The following is a 27,667-nucleotide window of genomic DNA, read 5'->3' as shown; positions in this document are numbered from 1 at the left end:
GAAAGCCACTGCAAGAGAAGCCCGCACACTGCAACCAAGAGTAGCCCCCGCTCAGCTCACCGCAACTAGAGAAAGCCCATGGGCAGCAAACATACCCAACACAGACAAAAATAAAATAAATAAATAAATTTTTAAAAAACGAAATGGGAAAAAAGTCATGGGATTGTATTAATAAATGCAGAAAAGAGGTTGACAAAAGAGAGTGAGAATAGCCCAGAAGCTCAAGCTGCGATACTGAAATTCTGAGGACTTAGATGGATGGGCAAGGATCTTGGATGCAAGGGCAGGATTGATTCTCTTTGGAGGTAGAATAGGATCACAAGCCAGGCCAGCCTTAGAGACCTGCTAAGTGGCTCTGCTGACCCTAGAAAATCCCATCCACCATTCTCTCCACTCAGATGCCACTTGGAAGACCTCACGAACTTGCTTCCTCCTTGAGCCTCCTGTAAGACAACTTCCAACAGCAAACACACTCTGGCCCTCTGCTGCCCCAAAGGCTGGCACGGAGAACTTTTGGTTATACCCTCCCCCCTTCCCTCCTGCAGCTCCTGGGCCCCCACATCTCCTTCCCCTGCCTTCCTCTTCTCTGATGATCACAAGCATGCATCTCCCATTTAGGTTTTGGTTTGTCTCTCCTGCAGTGGCTTCTGCTAACACTGAGCTTGTGCGGACCTGAGCAAGGAGGCCAGGCCAGCACAGAGACCTGTGTGACCTGCACCAGAGTTCCCCTCATTTATCCACCCAGAGGGAGGCTGACACAGCAGCCAGGGAGGGCAGGGCAGGTCGAGGAACATTTGTTTTCATGTTACTCTTTTACATTGTAATTTTGAAATTGGCTTCAAAAGAGAGGTAGAAATATAATAAAAGTAGTAATTATCATTACTAACCTGAATACTTTTCTATCACTTAATAATCTTTCTTTTTTCATTTTAAAGTATTTTTCACACTACTATATATAAAATAATCAACAAGGACCTACTGTATAGCACAGGGAACTGTACTCAATACTCTGTAATAACCTATATGGGAAAGAATCTGAAAAAGAATAGATGTATATGTATGTATAACTGAACCACTTTGCTCTACACCTGAAACTAACACAACACTGTAAATCAACTATACTCCAATATAAAATAAAAATTAAAAAAAATAAAGTACTTTTGTATCTATCATCCCACTGATGGTAGGAAGAAATCTTAAATGTTAAAAGTGTATTCTGTGTCATAAAAATATATACATTTCTTAAAACTGCCAGGTACTGACAGGCCAGGATATGATTCCAGTGTTTGAAAAGGTACTCAGATGGTCAAAAATGCAGTTTCTCCAGGTGAGTAACTTTAGACCAGAGACAGCCTTAGGGTCTGGGCAAGTCTGCTTTGAAACAAGCAAGCTTTCTCTGAAAAATACACCAAATAAAAAGTATAAAATGAAAAATGCATCTGAGCATGTGGGCCTCCATGGTGGGACATGTTTTCCTTTCTTTTCTTTTTTTTTAATGTTATTGGAGTATAGTTGATTTAAAATGTTGTGTCAATTTCAGGTGTACAGCAAAGTGACTCAGTTATACATAAACATATATCCAGTCTTTTTAAGATTCTTTTCCCATATATGTTATTACAGAGTATTGAGTAGAGTTCCCTGTGCTATACAGTAGGTCCTTGTTGGTTATCTACTTCATATATAGTAGTGTGTGTATGTTAATCCCAATCTCCTGATTTCTCCCTCCCCACCACGTTTCCCCTTTGGTAACCAGAAGTTTGTTTTCAATATCTGTACGTCTGTTTCTGTTTTGTAAATAAGTTCGTTTGTATCATTTTTAAAAATTAGATTCCACATATGAGTGATATCATATGATAGGCATGTTGTAATCTGATAGTAAATTGCAATTGCAGGGTGCTTCTCAAGGCAATGGGGTAAAACACAATGGCGCTTCACAGGTGCTTTCCAGAGCAGACTATTGTATAAAAGCCTTTTATCAGATGACCCTGCTCAAAATAAGCAAAAGAGGCATTTCTTAATGATCTTTCTACATAAGGCATTGTCACCTTTCGTCGCCTGATGGCTGAAGGGAAAGGGTGTACGAAACACAGGCACTACTTTACCTAGACTGCCCTTCGGTGCTTACAATCTGCCACTAACCTTCGCTGATTTTGCACTGAGCCTGTTCACCCAACTAATTTATAATGTCAGAAAAAAACATACTAAGTGAACATATTCACTTAATAAAGATGGTCAGATGCCTAGTACAACAGAGCTTACAGAGGAAATAACAGTCCACCCCCACTAGTCCTGCACCCCAGAGAGAGTTCAGGTGCCTGGACTATACACGTGAGGAACCCTGTGACACATCTGATTCCAAAACCAAAACCAAAACCAGCAAACAAAAAGAAAACCCAAAAAGCTAGAAACGTGAAATTTTATCATTAGAGATTCTTATCTTTTCTCTAAACAATTCCTCTCATTTCCCAGTGTTTTCTTTAAAATTCAGATAAGTTTTTGAGACAACCACCGTAGATCCCTTTTCTCTCTGTGACTAAGAACACACTGTGTGTGTTCCTGGAAGGGGGTTAGGTTGATTGAGGGAGGAAGATATCAGTCTCTTGATAAAAAGGCGAGAGGCCTGTCTAGCACTTTACCTCGGCTCATCTGGCCTTTTTCCTAAATAGCTGTTCAGTGAACAGCAACCATACAGCAGACACGGTTCCCGGGGCTGGAGATAGATACAGAGCAGAACAAAGGAGGACACAGACAATAAGCAAATAGTACAAGGAGGAAATCATTTCGGGTAATTAACAGCTCATAATACTGTTTCAAAACCAAGTAAACTAGAGAAAGGGCAGAACCCTTCAGAGCTCCCCCTGTGCCTTATGCAGGATGGTGTCCCAGTGGCACCGTCTGGTCCACGCCAGCACCGAGGAGGTGGCCCATCCACTCGGCGTTAGTACCCCCTGCATCAGCACAGTCATCCTCCTGCAGCCCAGCTTGGGCCTGGGGAGTCTGGTTTGTTTGTTCCTGTTGTATTCCCGTTTTACCCCTGGCCACATCACAATCAGATGTCACAGATACTGAACAACTGATTTTTGTAAAAAGATGTCAGGGCTTCCCTGGTGGCGCAGTGGTTGAGAGTCCACCTGCCGATGCAGGGGACCGGGTTCGTGCCTCGATCCGGGAAGATCCCACATGCCGCGGAGCGGCTGGGCCCGTGAGCCATGGCCGCTGAGCCTGCGCGTCCAGAGCCTGTGCTCCGCAACGGGAGAGGCCACAACAGTGAGAGGCCCACATACCGCAAAAAAAAAATGTCAGAGTTGAAGAGATAGACTGCTTGACAGGTACATGCACCTATTTTTGTTGTTGTTGTTGTTAAAGTATAGTTGATTTACATTATTATATTAGTTTCAGGTGTACAGCATAATGATTCAGTATTTTTATAATTATTCTCCATTACAAGTTATTACAAGATAATGGCTATAATTCCCCATGTTGTACAATATATCTTTGCTGCTTATCTGTTTTATACATAGTGGTTTTCATCTCTTAGTCCCATATCCCTATTTTGCCCCTCCCCCCTGCCTTCTCCTCGCTGGTAACCACTAGTTTGTTTTCTGTATCTGTGAGTCTGTTTCTGTTTTTCATATAGATTCATTTGTATTATTTTTTAGATTCCACATATAAGTGATCTCATACAGTATTTGTCTTTGTCTGACTTATATTCACTAAGCATAATATTGCCTAGGTGATTCCATGTTGCTGCAAATGGCAGAATTTCATTCTTTTTATGGCTGAGTAGTATTCCATTGTATATATTGGGTGGGCCAAAAACTGCCTTCAGTTTTTTAAGTAAAAATAAAAGACACATTTTTCATTTTCACCAAGAACTTTATTAAACAATGTATTCACCCTTTTGTTCCACTACTTTCTGCCATTTTTCAGGCAACTTCATAATTCCATCTTCCCAAAACTTTTTATCTTTTTGAGCAAAGAACTGTTCCTGGTGCCTTTTACAGTCTTTCAGGGAATTGAAATTTTTTCCATTCAAAGAATTTTGTAAAGACTGAAATAAATGGAAATTCGAAGGTGCAATGTCTGATGAATAGGTGGATGAATCAGAACTTCCCAGCCAAGCTGTAACAGTTTTCACCTGGTCATCAAACAAACATGAGGTCTTGCATTATCCTGATGGAAGATTTTGCCTTTTCTGTTGACTAATTCTGGACGCTTTTCATCGAGTGCTGCTTTCAGTTGGTCTAATTGGGAGTAGCACTTACTGGAATTAATCATTTGGTTTTCCAGAAGGAGTTCATAATAGAGGACTCCCTTCCAGTCCCTCTATACACACAACATCACCTTCTTTGGATGAAGATTGGCCTTTGGTGTGGTTCGTGGTGGTTCATTTCGCTTGCCCCACGATCTCTTCCGTTCCACGTTATTGTTCAGTATCCACTTTTCATCGCCCATCACAATTTGTTTTAAAAACAGAACGTTTTCATTACTTTTCAGTAGAGAATCGCATGCGGAAATATGGTCAAGAAGGTTTTCTTCGCTTAACTTATGTGGAACCCAAACATCAAAGGAATTCACATAACCAAGCTGGTGCAAATGATTTTCAATGCTTGATTTGGATATTTTGAGTATATTAGGTATCTCCTGCGTGGTATAACGTTGACTGTTGTCAATCATTGTTTTGATTTGATCACTATCAACTTCAGCTGGTCTACCCAACTGTGGAGCATCGTCCAGCAACAAATCTCTGGCATGAAACTTTGCAAACCACTTTTGACACGTTTGATCAGTCACAGCACTTTCTGCATACACCGCACAAATCTTTTCGTGCGTTTCAGTTGCGTTTTTCCCTTTCTTGAAATAATAAAGCATAATATGCTGAAAATGTTGCTATTTTTCTTCCATCTTCAATATTAAAATGGCTACACAAAAATTCACCAATTTTGGTAAGTCTTTTTTAAAATGCACGCTGATATGACAGCTGTCACTATACAATCTAACAAAACTGTTTTGAATGAAGTTAAAGACAACCAAGTACTACTGGAGCCATCTTGAGGAAAAAACTGAATGAACCTTTTGGCCCCCCCAATATTTACCACATCTTCTTTATCCATTTATCTGTTGATGGACACTTGGGTTGCTTCCCTATCTTGGCTATTGTAAATAGTGCTGCTGTGAAGATTGGGGTACATGTACCTTTTTGAATTAGGATTTTCATTTTTTCTGGATACATACCCAGGAGTGGACTTGCTGGATCATGTGGTAGTTCTATTTTTAGATTTTTTTTTTTTTTTTTTTTTTGCAGTACGCGGACCTCTCACTGTTGCAGCCTCTCGCATTGCGGAGCACAGGCTCCGGACGCGCAGGCTCAGCGGCCATGGCTCATGGGCCTAGCCACTCTGTGGCATGTGGGATCCTCCCGGACCGGGGCACGAACCCGTGTCCCCTGCATCGGCAGGCGGACTCTCAACCACTGTGCCACCAGGGAAGCCCTATTTTTAGTTTTTTGAGGAACCTCCAGACTGTTTTCCACAGTGACTGTACCAATTTACATTCTCACCAATAGTGTAGGAGGGTTCCCTTTTCTCTACACCCTCTTCAACATTTGTTATTTGTAGACTTTTTGATGATGGCCATCTGACAGGTGTGAGGTGATATCTCATTGTGATTTTGATTTGCATTTCTCTAATAGTGATACTGAGCATCTTTTCATGTGCCTGTTGGCCATGTCTCTGTCTTCTTTGGAAAAATGTTCAGGTCCTCTGCCCATTTTTGTACTGGGTTATTTGTTTTTTGATATTGAGTTGTATGAGCTGTTTATGTATTTTGGATATTAACCACTTGTCATCCATATCATTTTCAAATATTTTCTCCCATTCCGTAGGTTGTGTTTTCGTTTTGTAGATGGTTTCCTTTGCTGTGCAAAAGCTTTTTGTAATTAGGTCCCATTTGTTTATTTTTGCTTTTATTTCTTTTGTATTAGGAGACAGTCTAAAAATATATTGCTACAATTTATGTCAAACAGTATTCTACCTGTGTTCTCTCCTAGGACTTTTATGGTTTCAGGTCTTACATTTAGGTCTTTAAACCATTTTGACTTTACTTTTGTATATGATGTGAGGGGATGTTTTAATTTTATTCTTTTACATGTAGCTGTCCAGTTTTCCCAGCACCATTTATTGAAGAGACTGTCTTTTCTCCATTGTATATTCCTGTCTCCTCTTAGATTAATTGACCGTAGGTGCTTGGGTTTATTTCTAGGCTCTCTATTCTCTTCCACTGATCTACGTGTCTGTTTTTGTTCCAATACCATGTTTCTATTATTCTGGCTTTGTAGTATAGTCTGAAGTCTGGGAGGGTTGTGCTTCCAGCTTTGTTCTTTCTCTTCAGGATTGCTTTGGCAATTCTGGGTCTTTTATGGTTCCATATGAATTGTAGGATTAGTTGTTCTAGTTCTGTGAAAAATGTCATGGGTATTTTGAGAGGGATTGCATTAAACCTGTAGATTGCTTTAGGCAGTATTGATTCTTCCAATCCAAGAGCATGGGATATCTTTCCATTTCTTTGTATCATCTTCAATTTCCCTCATCAATGTGTTATAGTTTTCAGAGTATAGGTCTTTCACCTCCTTGGTTAAGTTTATTCTGAGGTATTTTCTTCTTTCTGATGCAATTTTAAACAGCATTTTTAAAAACTTTCTCTTTCTGATAGTTCATTATTAATGTATAGAAATGTAACAGATTTCTGTATATTAATCTTGTATCCTGCAACTTTGCTGAATTCATTTATTAGTTCTAATAGTCTGGGGGTGGAGACTTTAGGGTTTTCTATATAAAGTGTCATGTGATCTGCAAATAGTGACAGTTTTACTTTTTCCTTCCAATTTCAATGCCAAAATACACCTTATTAATTTTGCTCCCAAAGGCTTCTTTCTGTGTAGGATTCCCCAGTCATCTTTAAAGCTAATAGGACTATCTTCATGAATAATAGCAAATTAAAGTCAATTGAATTATGATTTAACTCAGTAATTTTCAACCCAGCATAAATACTTAATGGACTCATCTAGGGAGCTTTAAAAACATTCCGTTGCTCAGGGCCACAACCTTGGATGTCCTCAAGTAACTGATCTGGGTGGAGCTTAAAATATCAGATGATGCTGGTGCACAGTAAGTGCTGTGAACAGCAATAGGTATGACTGATAATTGAACACAACTCCATGAGATTGTTTGGGCCACTCAAACCCATGGTTCTCCAGGTATGGCCCCCAGACCAGCAGCATCAGCATTTTGTTAGAAGTGAAAGTTCTTGGCCTCATCCCAGACCTGCTAAATCAGAAGCTCTGGGGGTGGCGCCCAGCCATGTGTGTGGGATGAGCCCTCCCGATGATTCTGGAACACACCAATGTGGGTGGACTGCTGGTTCAGACCTCCAAGCCTCTCTGCCAGCAGTGACCTTTGCTGGAGACGTGGTTTTTAAGTTCCAGCACAATCTCTGTTATTAATAAGTCCCTTATTCACACTTATTCGAATAATAAGACACGATTGTCACAGCTCTCTCTCAATATATCCCGGCCAGAGGCTCTCAGGGGTTCAAGACTTCAGTGATGATTTTTTTTTTTTTGCGGTACGCGGGCCTCTCACTGTTGCGGCCTCTCCCGTTGCAGAGCACAGGCTCCGGATGCGCAGGCTCAGTGGCCATGGCTCACGGGCCCAGCCGCTCCGCGGCATGTGGGATCTTCCCGGACCAGGGCACGAACCCGTGTCCCCTGCATCGGCAGGCGGACTCTCAACCACTGCGCCACCAGGGAAGCCCCTTCAGTGATGATTTTTAAACGATTGTGTTCTTGTGATAGAGTGGGCAGCTGCTGGGAGCTGGGATCCAAATCCCTGACCTGATTCTCCTCCAGTTCACCAAGAAGGAACAGAGAGAAAGAGGGGTAGACAGGGGAGGGCCAGGAGCGGGCAGGGTCTGGAGCCCTGGTTCTCAGCCTTGGCTGCACACTGGACTCTGTAAAAGATACTGAGGCCTGGGTTCACCCCAGGTGTTCGGATGTAATGGTTTGGGTGTGTGCCCTGGGCATTGGGAGGCTGGAAAGGGCCCCAGGTGACTCTCATGTACGGCCAAGGCTGAAAAGCACTGGAGGACTTCTTGGTTTGGTTTGATCTCTTCCTTCTAACATGAATCTCTCTGCTGTAGACAGAGGTACGGGGGAATGGAAAGTGGGCAGGCCTCTTGGGTTTGGTTTCTTGAGCATCTTGAAATCCATATTAAATCCAGTTTCTCCACCGAGCAGGACAGCATTTGAATACCTGACGCCTGCCGTGTTTTCTTCGTTTCACTGCCTGAATTATAAGATAGTTTCAACAGTCTGTGTATGGAGTCGACATAACAAGTGAAAGAATGGAGCGTCTGATTGAGGTCCAACATGCTTCCCGATATTCTGAGTTTAATCACATTCTCTCCTCATTGTTTTATTTTACATTGTAATATCAGTGTGGCAACCGTGCAGTTGCTATATAAGACTTTTATTTTAACTTTAAGAACTAGAGCTTGGTCGCACATTTGTTCCATTTTCAAAAGGAGAAGTCAGCTAGTTTGCTTCACCGAGAAACCGAGTCACTTCCACTGGGGGACGATGCTCGGAGTGGTGACAAAGGGGCGAGGTGCCCACCCAGTTGCTGGGCTGCCAGGCTCACCTCAAGCATTTTCCCTCTTTTCCCACTTATGAGGATCCCTCCCAGGGTCCCCACCAGATGTGTGAAATACACATCCCAGCTGTGTTTGCATGGATATTGTCAATAGTCGTTTCTAAGTGACTCTCTGTGCAGTTAATTATCTGGCCATTTTAGGATTTTAGGATTAAAAGTAAAGGTAAGTATTGCAGCTTAATTTCATCACTCACATGACCACTCCCATTATCTGCTATTAATGCTCCATTATCTGAGCAGAGAGGGAGAGAGTGAAAGGGAGAATCCCGGGAGGTTTGCACTGGGGTCACTGGAGAGAGCGTGACTAAGGCCCCTGGAGGGAAGAGGGGTCCCGGCAGACCCGCCCTCAAGCCCCTACACCAGTGCAGACGGGGTTCAAAGCCACGCCCGCTGCCCTTCACACAGCCCTTCTGCTTTCGACAATGGTCCTCCTTCTTTCTTCTGCTTCTTCTCTTGTGCACTTCGCTGCCTGCCGCCCATCTCTCCACTCTCACGCTTGGTCCTCTTTCTATTTCTGCAGCTTCTTCAGTTTTACCACCCCCCAACCCCTGGCTGCACCCCTTTTTCCATGAAATATGTCCACATTTAGATAAGAAGACAAAATGAAGAAGTTATACCGGAAAGATTAGTCTCCTGGGCAACAGAGAATAGATCAGTCTAGAGATGGGGAAACAGAGTGGGCAGAGGACGGAGGAAATAGCAAACTACCAACGCCAGGCATGAGCGTGGGCCTTTGTGGAACACACAGCATTTTCACAGCTGGGATTCCTGTCCCCCTGGCGACTCACTCCTGGTTAGAGATGCCTGGCCCGCCCTGGTTTTCCGGCTCACCCTTTGATGACATTTGATGCTCTTGGCACAGACTCTTGGGCTGATCCCCAACATTTTCAACTTTTCCATCACAGACCCTCTGCGTACCCAGCCCTTCTCCAACTCAGTTTCTGCCGATTCTCATTGCGCTGGGACTGGCTGGAGTTGTCTTGGAGCAGTTGTGAGGGCAGAACCCCCACGAGCAGTTTGGTGCTGCACCCAACCTCCTCTCCCTAGTCTGGAGATACACTGCAGATGTGCAAGCTGACAGGTGTGCAGGGGCCACTGTGGCAGCATCATGGGAAACACAAAAGAAATAACCTACAAATACAAAAGAAATAACCTAAGTCCCCATCAATAGGAATATGTTGTGATATATACAAATAATGGAAGGAAAAGGCAGCTCTCTGTATACAGACAAGGAATAATCTTCAAGATCTAATTTTAAGTGAAAATAGCAAGGGTCAGTACAATATATAAATTTTGCTACCGTTTGTGTTAAAAAAGGAAACAGGAAATGATACTTACACTTGTACATGCAGAGAGTTTTCTGGCAGAAACAGTGGTTACCTCTGGGGAGGAAAACTGAGTGGCTGGGGAAAGGGTGTAGTGAAATGTCCTCTCTGAGCTTAGTGCCATGTGTGTAGTGCCTGTTCAAAAAGTCTAATTAAAAACAAGATAAATGCTTTAGAATCAACATAGAGATGTGGAAATAGATGGGATCTTGGGTCTCATTCCTTAGTTGTACAGATTAGAACATTGAGCCCAAATTTCCATAACCACTAAGTGACTAGAACCCTCACTGTCACTGGCACCTATGCTCAAGGGAACGCAGCTTCAAAACCCTACATATCACATGCACACCTATGTTCACAGCAGCACTATTCACAATAGCCAAGATGTGGAAGCAACCTCAACGTCCATCAAAAGATGAATAGATAAAGACGATGCGGCATATATATACAATGGAATACTACTCAGCCATAAAAAAGAATGAAATGCCATTTGCAGCAACATAGATGGACGTAGAGATTATCATATTAAGCGAAATAAGTCAGAAAAAGACAAATATCACATGATATCACTTATACGTGGAATCTAAAATACGGCACAGATGGACTTATCTACAAAACAGAAACAGACTCACAGACATAGAGAACAGACTTGTGGTTGCCAAGGGGGAGGAGAGTGGGGGAGGGAAGTATTGGGATCTTGGGATTAGCAGATGCAAACTATTATATATAGGATGGATAAACAACAAAAGGAAAGGGAGGGTTGGAGGCGAGAGAGGCTCTTCCCAGGTCACTGTATAGCACAAGGAACTATACTGAATATCCTGTGATAAACCATAATGGAAAAGAATATGAAAAGAATATATATATATTATATGTGTGTGTGTGTATATCTATCTATCTATCTATCTATATATCTATCTATATCTGAGTCACTTTGCTGTACAGCAGAAATGAACAACATTGCAAATCAACTGTACTTCAATAAAATTTAAAAAGAACTCTGTGTATCAGTAGAGCCGACAGTGTAAATATCAGGGTTGTACCACAGGGCGAGACATTTGAGACTCAGTTTCTTTATTTGTACGTTCATTTGTACAATGAACTTTGTACAATGAACTTGTTGTGAAGATAGTTAGACGGTGCATGTTTATCCTAGTACCTAGCATGTACTATCAGCATCTGATAAATGACTGTTATTTGTTATTTGGAGCTATTATGGTCTTGTTTGGGAACGGAGGGATGTGAGGAAGGATGTCACAGGAGCGTCTGGAGATGAAGGCTTGCAGAATAAAGAAAAATAAAACACACACAGAGAACCCTTGACTCTCATTTATTTAAATAGTCACTAGAGAATCAGAGAGAGTAAATGATGGTTAACATGGAAAACATATGTTAGGGTGTGTGTAAGAGGGATACTGTGGAGAAAATTTCCAGTCCTTTTCACTCCAAAATGCCACTAAGAGCCACCTGTGACCAGCATTGTCCCTTGTGCTGAGAAATAAATGTGCACGGCCCAGGACCATCTGTGTGCTTCTCTCCATTTCTCTTTCATGCCTGATTGTCCAAACACCCTCATTATTCTTGCTAGCTTATTTCCTTTCCCATTTTCTCCTCTTCTGGGGCAACAGGTCAAGTGTGACTCAGAGCTCTGAGTATTCTACTGGGAAATTGTTCGCCTTCCGTGGAGAGGCTGGAAAGATCCTGTTGTTCTGGGCAGCTCTGCTCACAGCTGCCTGGGCTGAGGAGCTTAGCAAGAGGCCAATGAGAGCCCCTCATTGCCTTTGTGCCAGAAATCCACCTTCCTGTAGGCTGAGGGGCAAGAACACAAGTTTCCCTCTCTTGGTTACCACTTCATGATTCGTAATCATTCCATTCCTGCCTGATGGGAAGGAAAATATTGTGTGAGGTTCAAAGCTCAGGTTCTGCAATCATCCCTCCTGGGTTTAAATCTTCACTCCCCTGTGATAGCTTTGTGGTTGTGTGCTAGTTGTATAAGCTCCCTGCCCGGTTTCTATCTGAAAAAATGGTGGGGACAAAATGAGATAATCTGGGTACAAGGCAGAGCACAGGGCTTGGCTCTTAGTAAGTTATCTGAAAAGGTAACTTGAAATCATAGCAGCAGCTATAGCAGTAGCAGAAGTAAATAAACAGAAGAAATAAAAAGGAGGTCTGGTTATTGGAGGAAGGTCCATCAGCACTGACTTCAAGGAATAGGGCCATTGTCACCAACTGCATTTGTGTGTGTGCCACTGCTCCCACTGCCCACCTGTCCCCCCCAAATGTATCCAGTCTTTGCTGGCCTGGGTTACCAGTGAAGAATGCTGTTTGGTCCCAGTAGTTCTGCAAGCAGGGTGATTTTAAGGAGGAGATTGTCCTGGTGGACAAATATCTTTTCCTGGTCCAGAGTGATATGTGATATATCAAAGCTTTTAACAAATGTGTGAATACGTTATTGACTTACCTTATTTCAAAGACATAAATATAGGGCAAAGTCACTTAACCCTGAAGGCAGAGGTCAATAAGTGGTAGATATTTTTTAATCCTGCTTTCAGTATATACACGAGAAGAACACCAGTTACTTAGACTCTGCAGTTTGTAATTGATTCTGAGGGTTTGGGGTGGCATTGACAGATATGATTACCAAGTGGATCCCCTGGCCTTCGGAGAAATTGAAGTGTTTATATAACTGAAAAGTTAGACTGTGATCAAAGGAATACTTTTATAAATCATTGTCATGCAGTCATGTGGAGAGCTAAGGACTGAATTGATCCTGCCATGCCCAGTCGGTCACCCTCTGGGTGGTGGCCTAATGTTCCTGAACATGGCTTCAGGAAGTGGACATCTTCCTTTGCAGAGTAACTTTCACCTTAGAAAGAACTTTCACATAAATTATCCCATTGGATAAGTTGTCTGTAGCCTCAGCTCATATGCTGGTTTTCTCATTGGACCCCACCTGAATGATAGGCAACACTGTACCACGATGGGAAGAAAACCTGGGCTCTCCTGACCATGGTCACTACAGAGCCAGGTGAGGAAAGATTTTTCAAATAATCATCTAGCTACTAGTCTTTTCCTATCCTGTGATGAACCATGGATGTTTCCGAACGCAATCTGAAGTCCCAACAGAATAAACATGCATATAGCTTATTAATAGGGAAAGTTCTAAAGATGCATGTTATTCAATAAATTTAAATATTGGTGTAATTTCCTTAGTTTCTAAGGGAACTTCCCCTTGAGAATTTCACTGTACAAACGAGATACACATTATATTTTTATTTAGAGTCCAGGAGGATTTCTGTAGGATCATTTCAGAGACGACTTAGTTCTCTGCAGAACTGAGGCCTACACTGACATCTGATCAGTCACCCTGATTTCAAAGAATTCTTTTCCATTGGTAGGTAAACTTTTATTAAAAAAAAAAAAATTAGGACATAGTGCAATCCTTTTACCTAAAAGTGTTACGTGGCAAGCGCTTAACTCTCAGTAAAAGGGAATTTAGATCTATTCAGAAATGTTATTAAAATACCCTATAGGATATCCTGGAATATCGCCCTTGACACAACAAAGCTTCTCAACGCCCTTGGCTTAAGTGCGTCTAAACTGCCAGCCTTTGTGCGAGGTTTATCTCTGGGCTCTGATCCATGTTCAATATACTCCCAGGTTGAGCTCCATTTATGTTCGATCAATAGTATTCTGTGTCACACTGAACTGGAAGACCAAAGCCAGCGGATCAAGTTTATCACTGGATGCATGTCGGATACATTTCAAATCATTGAAAACATACCATATTAACTTTGTCTCCATGACAATCTCAATTTTGTGTGTGTTCCCACAGAAATGGAAGAAACAGAACTGTCAACAGAACTGGGAAGCAGTGATGAAGAGGCTACGGTTCCGAGCATATTTGCTGCGGTGACCACAGAAATATTCACTGTCAGTATGAGTCCTACCCTTATTAGTGAAGATGCAGGCCAATTACAGTTTATATTAATGGGGTTGATCCCAGTGATTTTATTGGCCGTCCTACTTTTACCCGTGATACTCTTTGTAATATACCGTAAAAGAAAAAGGAATAAACAAGGTAAATATTTTGCCTGTTCCCATTTCCAGACAACTGCCTCATATGTTAATGAATAAATGATAAAACACAATACTTTTTGCTTCCACACAGAGCCTTCTAGCCGAGGATCTCAGAGTGCTTTACAGACAAGTAAGTATTATCCTAACACCTGCCTGGAGTTGGGATGGTGTGGGAAAAGAAACCGAGAGGTTTTTAAGTGAAGCAACTACGTAAAATAATACGTGATGAATGACTTGTTTCAATGAAGTTTTCCAGAGTTTATAAATGTCATATTCCTTCCTATTTAAAAAAAAAAGAGAGAGAGAGAATGCTTTCAGCCTAAATTGAAAATTAAAATACACAGCTGCCATCTCTGTATCTAATCTAGATGAGGGCCCTGTGTAATTTTGGCCAATAGGTCAACGTAACATTTCCCGACCATTGGAGGAAACAGTTGGGCTGGTGAAGATGTGGGTCAGATTGCGGACAGGGTGGGAAGGCTGGAGTCCTTCGGCTCACCGCCACAAGAAGAGGATTCTTCCATCTGTGCTTTGTCACAGATACTGTTTTCTGCCCTATGCCCCATCCCCATTTAATCTTGAAAAGGCCTGGGTGAAGCATGGTTCTTATTCCTATTAAATCTATGCTAACTTTTAGAATGAAATCCCTGATTGGCTAAAGATAACTATCATCAATGGAAAACTAATCTGATAGAACATCCCCAGGGTCAGAGATACACTCTGAGAGGATTCACTTCCAATGCCAGGACTATCAAATACTAGGTGTCGGGATAGTTCTGAGTCCAAAGCAGACTTGGTTTCTTTTGGCTTGTGCCGGTAAAAGTGACTCCAATTAGATTTTTTTGTTTGTTTGTTTGTTTTTGTGGTACGCGGGCCTCTCACTGTTGTGCCCTCTCCTGTTGCGGAGCACAGGCTCTGGACGCGCAGGCTCAGCGGCCGTGGCTCACGGGCCCAGTCGCTCCTCGGCATGTGGGATCCTCCCGGACCGGGGCACGAACCCGTGTTCCCTGCGTCAGCAGGCGGACTCTCAACCACTGTGCCACCAGGGAAGCCACAATTAGATTTTCAAGTTGAAGCCTTTAGGGATTCCAAAAGTCACTCAACGGTGATAAGATACATATTTATATGTGCATACAAAACTCACTCTGTGTACTTCACATCCACTAACAGGGCACCTCTGGCTTTGAGATCATGCCCTTGGCCTGCGGGCCCCCTCACCATCCTAGTACCAGGAGAGGCTTTAAGCTCTCGTGGAGCTGTAAATGGTCATTTTCCATTATGCCAGCAGGTAGGGCAAATGCGAGTCGGGAAGGAAGCAGAGAAGAGCATTACCTTTCATGGCAGGGTAATAGATTCCAAGAAAGTAGAAGATATACATATGTTTCTCCACTGCTTGCAATTTCAGGGTGACCTAATAACAGTCATCACGTGGGAGCTCCTTTGTAAGCTAGAGAAAGAGAAAAAGCAAACAGAGCTGCCTGGACCCGTTTTTTTTTTTAAGTAGGGAAAGTAAGAATTTCCTGCCCAAACCCTAACCTGTAGCTGATCTTACCTAATGTAGTCATGGGGTCAGGGAGAGGTCGGGGTTGACTAGTCAAATGGTCATGCTCTGAGGCTCTAAATCCAGAAAGGGACTTTTCACTGAATTTTATTTGGAGAATCTCAAAATTCAAAAGCCATTCACAAGTGAGAACTGACCCCAGACACGGTCCAGGCAGTATTTGCTGTTCCCTTTCCTGATGCCTCCATGCCTGACTGATGCTATGTCTTCTGTCTGGAATTTCCTTCTTTGTTGCTTGGCAAACTGCCACCCCCTTCTTCAATGCCCAGTTCTAAAGATTTTATGAAGAGCTGAGTAATCACACCCCAGGCAAAATTAATCACCACCTCTTGACTGTTCACACTTATTGTGCACAGTATTTACACTGGCATAAGTTGGTGACTTGCCTTTTTTTGGTCTCTCTTTCTTACGAGGTTATGTTCTCTTTAAGGTCCGAGAGAACTAAGAACTTGTCTTATTTATCTTGTTGAATAGTGTGGCAAGGACAGACTTTGGAATACTCTGCCTAGTTGGCTTTTGCCTTTCCTAGCTCTATGACCTCTGCTTCAGTTTCCTCATCTGTCAAATGGGCAAACTCAGCACCTACCTCATAGAGTTGTTGCGTGAATTAAGTGGATTCATCTGTTTAAAGCACTTAGAAAAAACAGTACCCAGCATATTGTGTCAGCTAATTATTATTATCCCTTTTATCTAACAGAATGCCTAGCCCAACACATATATTAGCTGCTCAATAAATGTGTTGCAGGAATGAGTTGATGAAAGAATGTGAGAACGTTTTTTAGAGAACACTTATTCTCAGAGGTAAAAGTAAATTTGCACATTATTCTTAATACAAATTGGCATATCGTTTTTACTTTAAATATGCCTCACTTTAAGAAAACACAAATGGAAAACTTAGAATTTCAAAGCAACTGCTTATCACCAAAGTTTTTGGTAAGGAGCGCTTTATTGGAATATTTTCTTTTACTTGCCACTCCTTTAATATAGATTCAGATGGTTAACTGATGACTCTCTCTTCAGACAGACTGACAGAGAAAATGTTCACAACCACTGCCCACTGAAGTCCCCCCATTCATATTTAGCATTATAATGCGAGTCAATAAAAGGAGAATATATTTAAATTAACGGAATTTGATTTAAATATATTTTTAATTTATTTTTCCAGGAAAAATAAAACTGTCATACTGCGTCAGACCAGCATTTTGCTTGGAAAGTTCCCAAAGGAATGTTTTGTGGGAGGGCATGGGTGATGTCTCAGGTTAGGAATAGACACGTTGTTTCTGTCCTCAGGTGAATAGAGCCTGCTCTATTCTTCCACACCAAGAAATGTCTTTAAATTTGACAACTGGGGAGCACTTGGCCAATATTTGTAGAAAGAACACTTCACCTGTTTGGAAATTACCTTTTTTCTTTGGGCCTGTCCGTTCCTTGTCCAGGAAAGGGAAGGCTGTGTAGTGACTTAATGTGCTATTGTCCTTTTCCCTAGACTTGCAGGCATTAGATTTGCAGTTGTTATTATTTAACATTTATTAGGTGTCCTGATGTGCTGCATCTCTGGGAAAGAGCTGCAGGGGAAACAGCTGGCAGTAAAGCATCCCTTTAAACAGGTTTTAACTACAGGACACTTGGCTGGGCTCAAGCTCCAGAAAGACTCTCTTGCTCACTGTTCAGCACAGAGACCAGATAAGAGAGCCGGTGTCCTGCTGGGTCCCCCGTCCCCACCTCTACCCTGCAATCCTACCGTCAAGTGCACCCGGGAGTCTAGCCGGCAGGGGGCTTCGTGGGGCTAAGTGGGTGTCAGGGGGGAACTGAAGGAGGCGGAGGGAGTGTGGAGGCCGACAGGAAGTGGCAGGGCTGTGGGAGGGAAAATGGAATCAAGTGCGGGTCGTGGGTTGTGTGAGACCTGCGTCTGCCTCCCGGTGCAGAAGGAGTAGGTGGCTATTAATAAAGAGACAGAAGCCAGGTGGAGTGGAGCGGGCAGGGCCTGATCGCTGAGGACGGGTAATTGGTCTCCCTCCCAGCTTAATGCTCGGCTCCTGGGCGCTCTCCCAGATGTTTTCCCGTTGCCATGGCGACTGGGGCAGGGGTAATGGCCGTGGAGCAGGGGAGACGAGGCCACAGGAGGCTTTTTGCTCTCTTTGAATACTGATTACAGGAGCTTCGCGTTTGGTGCATCTGGAGCACTTTTGTAATGGGTTTTTAAACTTTTCTATCATCCGCATGCAGGGCTAGCTTTGACTCACCGCGAAGCCTGCGGGCACCCAGATTAGAAAGATAAATCCCCCCCCCCCCCACGGTGGGGCTGTAAGGGGTTATTAAGCAGGGAAAGAGGGAGGGGAAGGCGGGAGGGACAAAACAGGGGCATTTTTATGGGTCACCTGTAGGGAGGTTCAGCTGTATAGGGGCTTTATTTATAGTAAAATCCCTTAAGGAATAGCCTGTACATTTTAGATGAAAAATGCATGGATATAAAATGAGATGAACATACTCCCCTTTCCCCAACTGAAGTGTCTGAGGAGTCAGGCACCTGCAGGAAGCTTCAGATTCCTACCGAGAGGCAGGAGGACACAACCTACAGCCCCTCGAAGGGAAGCAGTGATGGCATGAAACTGACATCTGTGCCCAACTTTCCTGGGTTAGCTGTGCCATTAAAGCTTGCCAACCCACAGGAAATTACAGCAGCTCCCGGCTGCCAGGAGCTCAGTTCCAGGTGCCTGCTGGTTGTGTTCCCTCGCTGAGGACCTGCACCTCTGCCTGCCAGACAAAGGCGGCCTCTGATGGCTAAGGATCGAGACCATTTGACTATTCAGTGGACCTCTACAAAACGGTTTGCTTCCCAGTGGTTTTCACATCATAGAAGGTGCAGTGGGGCTGTGCTATCCACTCGCTGGCCATCATTGCCTCGTTTCTCTGGGTGCATTGGTTCCACTGCCAAACAAAACAGAGTCTGAGCCCTGGGCTCTAATTCTTGCCCGTGTTCATCTGGAGTCTGGTCAGCATTCAAGCCATTTTGCAAACTGTTACCTGACTCACTTCAACTAACAGCGACAAAAAGCAGGCTTGTTGGAAGTTTCACTACTATGAGAATGTTAAATCCAAAACATTGGGCACACATTTAACCCCAGGGCTGGACAATCCAGATTAAGACCTATTCATTTATTCAATAAATATTTACGGGGTGTTTGTCAGGTACCGTGCAAGCTGGATGGGGTAGGGCTGGGGGATGCCACCATGAACAAGGCAGACATGATCCCCGCCCTTTGGCAGCTATGGTCTAGTGGGAGTGACAGACAAAAAAGAGTTAAACAGAGAAACTGATCAATGACAAATTGTGGCAGACACTATGGAGGAGCACACGAGGATCTGAGCTGGGAAGCAGTAGGAAAGATGGGCCTTACTTCAGACAGAGGAGGTAGGGAAGGCCTCTCTGAGGAAAGAGTATAAGCTGATGTAACTGGGAAAAGGGCTCGAGTGCCCAGGGTGCAGGAAGCCAGGCTCTGAAAGAGCAAAGGAAGCCAGAGTTTGCAGCAAAGGAAGGATTTATTGCAGGGCGCCAAGCAAGGGGGTGGGAGACAAGCCTCAGATCCAGTCCAACTTGATCACTGAGTTAGGGGTGTTTTTAAAGAAGAACAAAGAAGCTGCGATTAATCATCGTCTTGTGACATTTCTTTTTCTTTCTTTCTTTCTTTTTTTTTTTGCGGTACGCGGGCCTCTCACTGTTGTGACCTCTCTCGTTGCGGAGCACAGGCTCCGGACCTGCAGGCTCAGCGGCCATGGCTCACGGGCCCAGCTGCTCCGCGGCATGTGGGATCTTCCCAGACCGGGGCACGAACCCGTGTCCCCTGCATCGTCAGGCGGACTCTCAACCACTGCGCCACCAGGGAAGCCCTCTGTGACATTTCTTAATCGTTGATTCTGGGAGTCAGGACGTTTCTGGTTTACGATTCTCTGACGAGGTGGTCCATGGCTGGGGGTCTGTGAGCACCACTTGCCCTGGAGAAACAACCTGAGTTTGTGCTTTAATGATGAGATCTACAACAGCAATTTTAGTCCATTAACGATGTTATCGATAACAGCAGTTTTAGTCATCTGACTCTGGTTGGTTAGTGTTCAGTTAGCACAGGACTGAGGTCAGAGGGAACAAGAAGGGGAATGAAGATTTGGATAGAGAGATCAATCATAAACTTGGTAGGGGACCTTCTGTTTTAGGGGGGACTTGGTTTCACTGAGACCAGAAGGTTGTGAGAGATCCACCCACACAAAGAGCAGGGCGAGAGGAGAGTTCCAGGGGGAGCCGGTGATTGATAACCCACGTCCTACTCTGGGACAAAGGGACAGTGTGTTGCAAGGAGATGAGACAGCAGTGGTTTGAACTGGCACATCTGGGGGCCCAGGAACAAGCCCTCTTTTCAACTCCTCCTTTCTCCATCTTACCACTGTTTTCCTCTTCCTATGGATAAAAATAGTCAAGAGGGATGGACATCCACTGTGAAGTGAGCGCTCTCAGAGGGCCACCAGATCTAAAAGAACAGATTTCACGTGGATGGGACCTCATTTCAATATGGCAGTCTGCCCTTGTTTGACATAGAGGTTAACTACTGCTCCTTTCAAAACGTTATCTACTTGAAGTAATTTCCTCTCTTTGTAGAGGAGATTTCAGCTGTTGGAAATAAAAAGTTGTTACACACACTGAAAGTTAACACGACTTTTATATTTACTCTCTTTTAGATGACCTGGGAAGTGAAAACATGAAACTGTAAGTTCCCCACTGCCTCCAGTCCAGCTCGGGATAGGCCAGGATGTCAGGGGATGAACAGATTAGAGAGCCGGCTTTTCAATAGTTTTGGGTTTGACACCCCTTCCGGGGACCTTTGGCTTCCCCAGCCCCAGGAGGATGTGCCCGAGTGCCCACACCTCACCCCAGGGGAGATCTGAGAGGAGGGCAGGGTCCTTTGTTCAGAAAAGAACTTTTTTTTCTGACTGCTACTGATTCCAAATGCATTGTTGGTTGAGTATGCTGACGCTGGGTGTATTTCAAGGACATCCGTTCATTTATTCTGATTAAAAATTTTATCTCCAGGGAAGAGACTTTAGCTGGTTATTAAGGGAGGGGAGCCCTGGTAGAAGCCTGAGGTTTGTATGTTGAGAAGCAGTGCGTGGTGGGGAGAGGGGGCGAGAAGAGGAATGGAGGTGGCGGGAGGGGGTGGAGGAGAGAGAGGAAAAGAGGATGACACCCGGAGGAGTGGCCTGGGGCGATGTCACCACCACCTCTGTCACCACCCCCCCCAGCCCGGTTATTTGGACACTAGGCTGGCTTCCTCTGCAGGGTGGCGCCTACGCAGCACAGCGCTCAGAGCAGGTGGTCCCCTCCCCCAACCCCACCGACATTAACCTGGGCTTCTCCCCTGAACTGCGCGCTGAGCCCCGGCTAGGGAGGACGGTGGATTTTTTAGCACAAGGGCTCCATTTCTTCAAGGCAGGAAAGCCTGGGAATGGAAGGGCGAGGTGATGAAAGTAGCCTGTTGACCGTGGCCTCTGGACGTGGAGCACTGATCAAAAACCCCCAAAGAAAGGGAAGTGAAATTGAGCAAGGCTAAAATGCTAAATGTGGCAACTCCCCGGAGGAGTCTCGGGCTTGGTACCTTCCGGAGGAGCAGAGTCTCCTGGGCTGCCTTTCAGCCCATCATCAGTAATGGATGACGGTTTATTTTCGTTTTTGCCTTTTTTCCTATTAGAGTTTGGTCCTCTTGAATAGGGTAAACCCCCAGCCTACCCTGGAGTGTAAGGCACTGAATCAAGTTCGCCTTCCTCACAGCCAACGGTCAACATCCTAGGCGCTCCTCAAACGAAATTCAGCACATCACACATGTTGGTTTTGGTTTTTGTTTTGTTTTTTCCAACAAGCTCTTTATTTTCTCTCTCCAGCCCTATTTTTGAGGAAGACACACCCTCTGTGATGGAAATAGAAATGGAAGAGCTTGATAAGTGGATGAACAGCATGAATAGAAATGGTATGTGGTGTGGAATAACCTAAGGTGGGTTTTTTTGTGCTCTGTGGTAAGAGAAGGCCGCCCCCAATTTGTAACTATGCCATGAGTCCTAGAGGGACCCTGTGAGCCCACCCACATTACATCTGGCACATGCACGAAGTAAGCAGGGTGTCTGACCATCCTTAAATATGCAGTTTAATTATTGCATCAATGGTTGCTACTCTTTTGTTTTGTTTTTTTTTTTTTTTTTGCGGTACGCGGGCCTCTCACCGTTGTGGCCTCTCCCGCTGCGGAGCACAGGCTCCGGACGCGCAGGCTCAGCGGCCATGGCTCACGGGCCCAGCCGCTCCGCGACATGTGGGATCTTCCGGGACCGGGGCACGAACCCGCGTCCCCTGCATCGGCAGGCGGACTCTCAACCACCGCGCCACCAGGGAAGCCCTCTTTTGTATTTTCGCACAAGTTTTTCAAATGGTCTTTTTCTTCTTGAAAATGATCTTATTTTCGAGCAAGGAAATCTCTTGAAACCAAACTATCTGGAAAAAGTTACCATCTGGCATTATCTGGTATATTATAGAATCTAGAGATCTGTGATTTTAATCTGTATATAAATATAAAACTTTATCAAATATGGTTTACATAGATCTGTCTGTCTAGTAGGCACTAGCCATATATGTCTATTTAACTTAAAATTTAAAAAATTAAATGAAATTTAAAATTTTGTTCCTTACTCATTCCAGCCACATCTTGAGGGCTCAGTAGCCCCCTGTGGCTAACAGCTATTATATCAGACAGTGCAAATCTAGAACACTCCCTTCACTGTAGAAAGTTCTACTGGACAGCACTAATAGAGATAGTAATATAAATATCCAATTATAACTTAGTTTCCAATTGATATCTGGCAGTAATTGTAGTATATGTCCCTTACTTTTCATTAAATCAACATTTAGATGTAAAAATGATGACAGCTGTTTTTTCTATTTTTGATTCCTTTAAAAAATCAATAAATTATTTTAATGCTCATGCTAAACTACTACAATCTACTATTTATATTATCCTATCACTTGTATTTTTAACATTTATCTTAAAGCAAATACCCTGGGAGCTGTCAGATTCAACAACCTACAATGGAGTTCTCAAATCCAGAGGCTTGGTGTGAGAATTTTTGTACCAGAGGCTCATCAAGATGAGCTTTCCAGAAGATGAGAACCATTTAACTAAATTGTACAATTTTGAACAGTTTTTCATAGTCCAGTATTGAGGGAAGAATGGTTCTGTAAAGCATTTGAGGATGGAGTGGGTCATTGAGATAGTCCTTAAAGTAGTTTCATCTTGTTGTTTTTAGTTTATAAAAATAATATACGTATACAGTAGAATTTGGAAAATGCAAAAAAAAAAAAAAAGAAGAAGAATAGTGTTCCACCACCCAGAACCAATCTCTCTTAATATTTTGGTGTATTTCCTTTTGTGACTCAGATAATTGTAATATAAAATCATGATCCTGTTACACTCACTAAAACCAGAAATCTGGAAGAAGGCATTTCCATTTGACAGCTAAAGCAGAGAGTGGCTTTGACACAGGTGATAGATCCAGTGGATTTTTCTCCCCCTTGGAAACAGCAGTCGTGTAACAGGAGAGAATTCTGATGACTTTAACAAGGTCGACTGTTCCCCACTTTACCTGCTTCTTTCCTGTTGTGCCTCCAGACTGAAATCATTCTGCAGACACATCAGGACCTTGGGTGAAGCCGTTTTATTCCTGTGTCTACTCTGATCCATGCAGATTCTAGCCTTTGGAGCCCCAGTGGTGTTCCTCAGGGACTGAATAACCAAGCAGTGATGAATTGTGCCCTTTCCAACGGGGCCAGAGGCACGTTGAAGTCTTGTATCTGTGCTGTTAGTGCTTTTTCCATTTCAAGAGCCTTGCCGTCATTAATCTTTTAACCTCTGAAACTCCCTGGTGAGGCCATTTCTGCACAACTAACCATACAGATCAGAGAAATGTGATACTCAACTGCACGAGTTTTGTAGATAAAAAACAGAATTTTAGTGACTAACAATGAGCTTGCTTTTATTCTGTCCTAGCCAACTATGAGTGTTTACCTACTTTAGAGGAAGAAAAGGAACCAAACCACAGCAACCCAAGGTACTTCTAATTTCTACCACAGATTATATATGGTTGGGAGGGGGAGATTGGAGACCACAGTTGAGGACTTTTGCTCACCTTCTCTGTGCCTATAAATTTCTTTTTAAGATTTCTTTATTATTCATTTATTTATTTTATTATTTTTGGCCGCATCGGGTCTTAGTTGCTGGCACACGGGCTCTTTGTTGTGGTACGCGGGCTTCTCTCTAGTTGTGGTGTGCGGGTTTTCTCTTCTGTAGTTCAGGGCGCCAGCTCAGTAGTTGTGGCGTGCGGGCTTAGCTACCCCGCGACATGTGGGATCTTAGTTCCCTGACCAGGGATGGAACCCATGTCCCCTGCATTGGAAGGTGGATTCTTTACCACTGGACCACCAGGAAAGTCCCTGTGCCTATAAATTTTATGTGACAGTTTTCATGGGTGTATGGAGAAACGAAAGTGTAATTATGGAAAATAGAAAGGTACAAATTAAATATCCTAGTGACTCTTTATCTTTAGAAATAAATTAGTAGTGACATTTTTTTGCCCTTCTAAAGAGACACTGTTGAGTCGGCTTCTGTTTTAGTCCTAAAACTTTCTGATTATGACAAACTGTAGGTTTGTTGACCTTGGATGAGTAGATGTTTGGTAAGGAAAACAGATGGAGGTGACAATCTCAAAGGGGTAACTGTAAACAAGAGTGAGTAAAATGAACATAAACAAAACAAAAGAAAACCCCGCCTGAATTGGATTGTTATATGAGAGAAATTAAATGAGAATTTTTTTAAAACCCATACTCCATTCTACCACTAGGTGGCTCTGCTTAATAGAAAATTTTAGCGCACTGGGGCCTGTGCGTCCTTTAGCCTTCCACAGTCTTGTTTAAATTATATTATCTTTTGTGAGGATAGAAATTACCGTGTCTGGGTGTTTTTGATCAGAGAATCCTTTGGTCAGGACCTGGGACATGCTCGCAGGAAATAGGATTGATGATTCAGTAAGTCAGGGACTTGCTCCACAGAGCACTGCTGTGATTTGGGGGGCACAGAATTGCTGATGGGGTGACTCCGAGATGACCAACGAGTAGGGAACTTGACTGAGCCTGTAACTGAGATATTACACTTCTGTCGGAATAAACAGAAGACATTTTCAAAGCAGGATAAAGACCACCCACCGTCTCTCCTTCCAAGTTACCCAGAGGCCCTGCACCTTAAGTCCCCTTAAATGTTTCCAGAGCGCAGTCACTTGTCACAAGCAGTTCCTGAAGCCAGAGCGATGCAAGGAAAGACTGATTATTAGACAGTGATTGGGGCAGTCAGATGTCTGTCTTCCAGACCCTTGTTCTGCTTCCTCCCCTAAGCCTTACCTGAGAAGTCGTGCCACCATAATCTTACTGAGGTGAGCCTCCGCTCTGATGCAGGATATGCACCTTATTGTAGATGTCAGTCATTGTTACCTCTGCGGGTACTTGCATGTTAGAATTCACCACTGGTTCAGAAAAGAGTCTATCCTATTTAAAGGAGATATCAGACATTAACAAGAAGATGAAAGAAAAAAAAGAATGCTCGTGGGAGTATCACAGAGGACATTACGAAGGAATTATTTCCTTTGCATTTTTACCTAAAAATGAACATCTATGTGTGTCCAGTTTAGGGCTCAGATCACCCCCCAAAACCTTATAAATATCTTATTACTGCATCTCTGATGTGCACCCTCAAAAGATGTGAGATGTCATTGGTGTTTATATACCTGCTCTTGTTCCTTGAAATTATTGGCAACATAGAAGAAGCTTAACGTTAGAGAATTGTATGGTGCTAAAAGCGTCTTAGAAATCATGTTTTTGAAATGCCGAGAGGCTGGTCTCTGAAGTAAGCTCTACCACATTTCCGCTTCTAAGGCAAAAAGCCTTAACCTGTTCGGAGAGCTGCTTCATGCTAAATTATTGATTTTAAAGGGAATGTCTACATTCCTCTGTTGGTCTGGTTTTAATTCACAGGACAACTGTCAAGCTGTCACCTCATTCCCTCTTGATGAAGCCAGGACCAGGGTTATAGAACCAAGAGTGGCAAGTCCCCAATCTTTGGTGCTGATGACACTGTCTGATTACTTCAAAGGGTATCATGATATTGCAGAGCAAATTTAATTTTTATTCACTAAAAACTCAGAAAAGTACAAAGCACTTAGAACAAATCCTGGTACAAAATTAACTCTCAATAAGTATTAGTTATTTTTAATTATTATAAAAAGTTAGAATTGATATACATAAACTTATTGCCTTTTGGGTGAATGAGCCTGTGTCCTAAGGTCCAGGCACATCTAGTATGTGGAGCATTCTTTTTGCTCCTGGTTTCCCTGGGGACTTCTTTTTGGCGCTCACCAATCCTGAGAAATTATGAATTTGTTTCATCCCCTAGTAATGATCTGCAGCCTTTAGGTTCCCCATCCATTACCAGCGTAGGTAATATGCTGGTGATTTCAGAATAGTCCTCTCAGCCGTCCGGAATTTTTGAAAGGGTACATAGTTTGGATTATCTTGTAGTTTGGATAATCTTTTCTGTCGTGATTTTATTTACATTTCTTTCTCTTATTGTCTTAATTACATTGATAATTGATGAAACATTTACTTTGAACCTTGAATCCAGGACAGATAGAAGATTTTTTTTCTGAAAGCTTGTGAATCATTAGAGATACAGGTGGTGAGTGCAATGGTCACTGGGCTTAGAATCAGAAGACTGGTTTCAAGACCCGACTTGGATGATCATTTATTCTTTGTACTAAGACAAGTCACTTTAACTCTGTAAGCTTCAGTTTCCTCATCTTGTAAAATGGATATAATGCCACCTGTCCTTCTAGTTTCACAGGATCCCAAGAGAGAAAAAAACTTTGTAAGTTTTAAAGCACCACACAAATGAAATGAATTCTTTTATGCTCTGGCAATAATTCTCCCCATCCTCTCCAACTGACTTTTTTTTTTTTTTTTAAAGATTTTCTATTTTAGAGCAGTTTTAGATTCACAGCAAAATTGAGCAGAAATTACATAGAAGTCCCCCATACCCCTGGCTCCCACATGCACAACCCTCTCCGCTGTTGACACCCCCCACCAGAGCGGGACCTTCGTTACAATCGGTTAACCTATTTTGACACATCATTACGTCCAAAGTTCCCCAGTGGTTTTGACCTCTGTGAATCATCCTTCCTCTACCGTCTAAGCAGTATACGGGTGACTCTAATGCTTCAGAAAGTACATAACAGTCACTGCAGATTGAACGTAGTGGAAAACACACTTCCCCATCCTGCTTGGACTAGCAGGAGGATGGGGAACTAAGACTTCTGGAATCCATTTACTTCTTGATGCTAGAAAGACACTGTGACATAGAGCCTCTGTTATCCATAAAGTCCACTCTGATCCTGGGACAACGAGGTGATCTGGTCACCAGCCTACACTTAATGCACTACATTGTGTGCAGACGTCAACCCTTCACCTTCTCTTGTTCAGGTTCATAATCTCAGGTCTTTCCAGACTTTTCCCACACATCCCATTAGCCAGCAGTTCCTCATTACTTCGCCTTGTCCTCACTGAGTGGACATTTTCCTCGAGCTGTGGAATCTGAAATTTAGCACAGGATTTTAATAAGGGCCAGGGATGTGCAAAGTACCATGGGAAGTTTAAAGTATGGTTTTCATGTTTTCAAAAAAATCAGTGGGAAAAGACAGCAAAGGAATGGTGGGGGAAGGGGAATTCTATATCCTTATTTCCCACCTTAGCATTTTTCCCTATAATTCGTACATGTTATGTGCCAGGCAACGTATGGGGTACCGGGAACAGTGTCAGTGGAACAGTGTCCAAGGGGTGGGCAGGGTGGAGCTGAGTTCTGCCCTAG

General features: G+C 43.3%; 1 protein-coding gene and 1 long non-coding RNA gene across 4 annotated transcripts in view; both read left to right on the top strand.

The window, feature by feature from the left end:
* LOC125964229 (uncharacterized) overlaps nt 1-27,667 on the top strand; it is a 165,427-nt gene that overhangs the window by 126,069 nt on the left and 11,691 nt on the right. The gene's annotated exons all lie outside the window — the stretch shown is intronic.
* Nucleotides 1-27,667, top strand: part of TMEM154 (transmembrane protein 154) — a 48,173-nt gene that overhangs the window by 8,891 nt on the left and 11,615 nt on the right. For 2 of the 3 annotated variants that reach the window (XM_049709128.1, XM_012536086.3), the window contains exons 2-6: nt 13,869-14,114; nt 14,205-14,243; nt 20,403-20,430; nt 21,600-21,685; nt 23,750-23,810. In XM_049709128.1, coding sequence (XP_049565085.1) covers nt 13,869-14,114; nt 14,205-14,243; nt 20,403-20,430; nt 21,600-21,685; nt 23,750-23,810 — 460 coding nt within the window. The remainder of the gene's footprint in view (nt 1-13,868; nt 14,115-14,204; nt 14,244-20,402; nt 20,431-21,599; nt 21,686-23,749; nt 23,811-27,667) is intronic. The other variant, XM_033403309.2, reaches the window with a different exon arrangement.

Source organism: Orcinus orca, chromosome 4 (genome assembly GCF_937001465.1).
Source record: "Orcinus orca chromosome 4, mOrcOrc1.1, whole genome shotgun sequence".
Lineage (NCBI taxonomy): Eukaryota > Metazoa > Chordata > Mammalia > Artiodactyla > Delphinidae > Orcinus > Orcinus orca.
The sequence above is the reverse complement of the archived record's forward strand: the minus strand, read 5'-3'. Positions and strand labels throughout refer to the sequence as shown.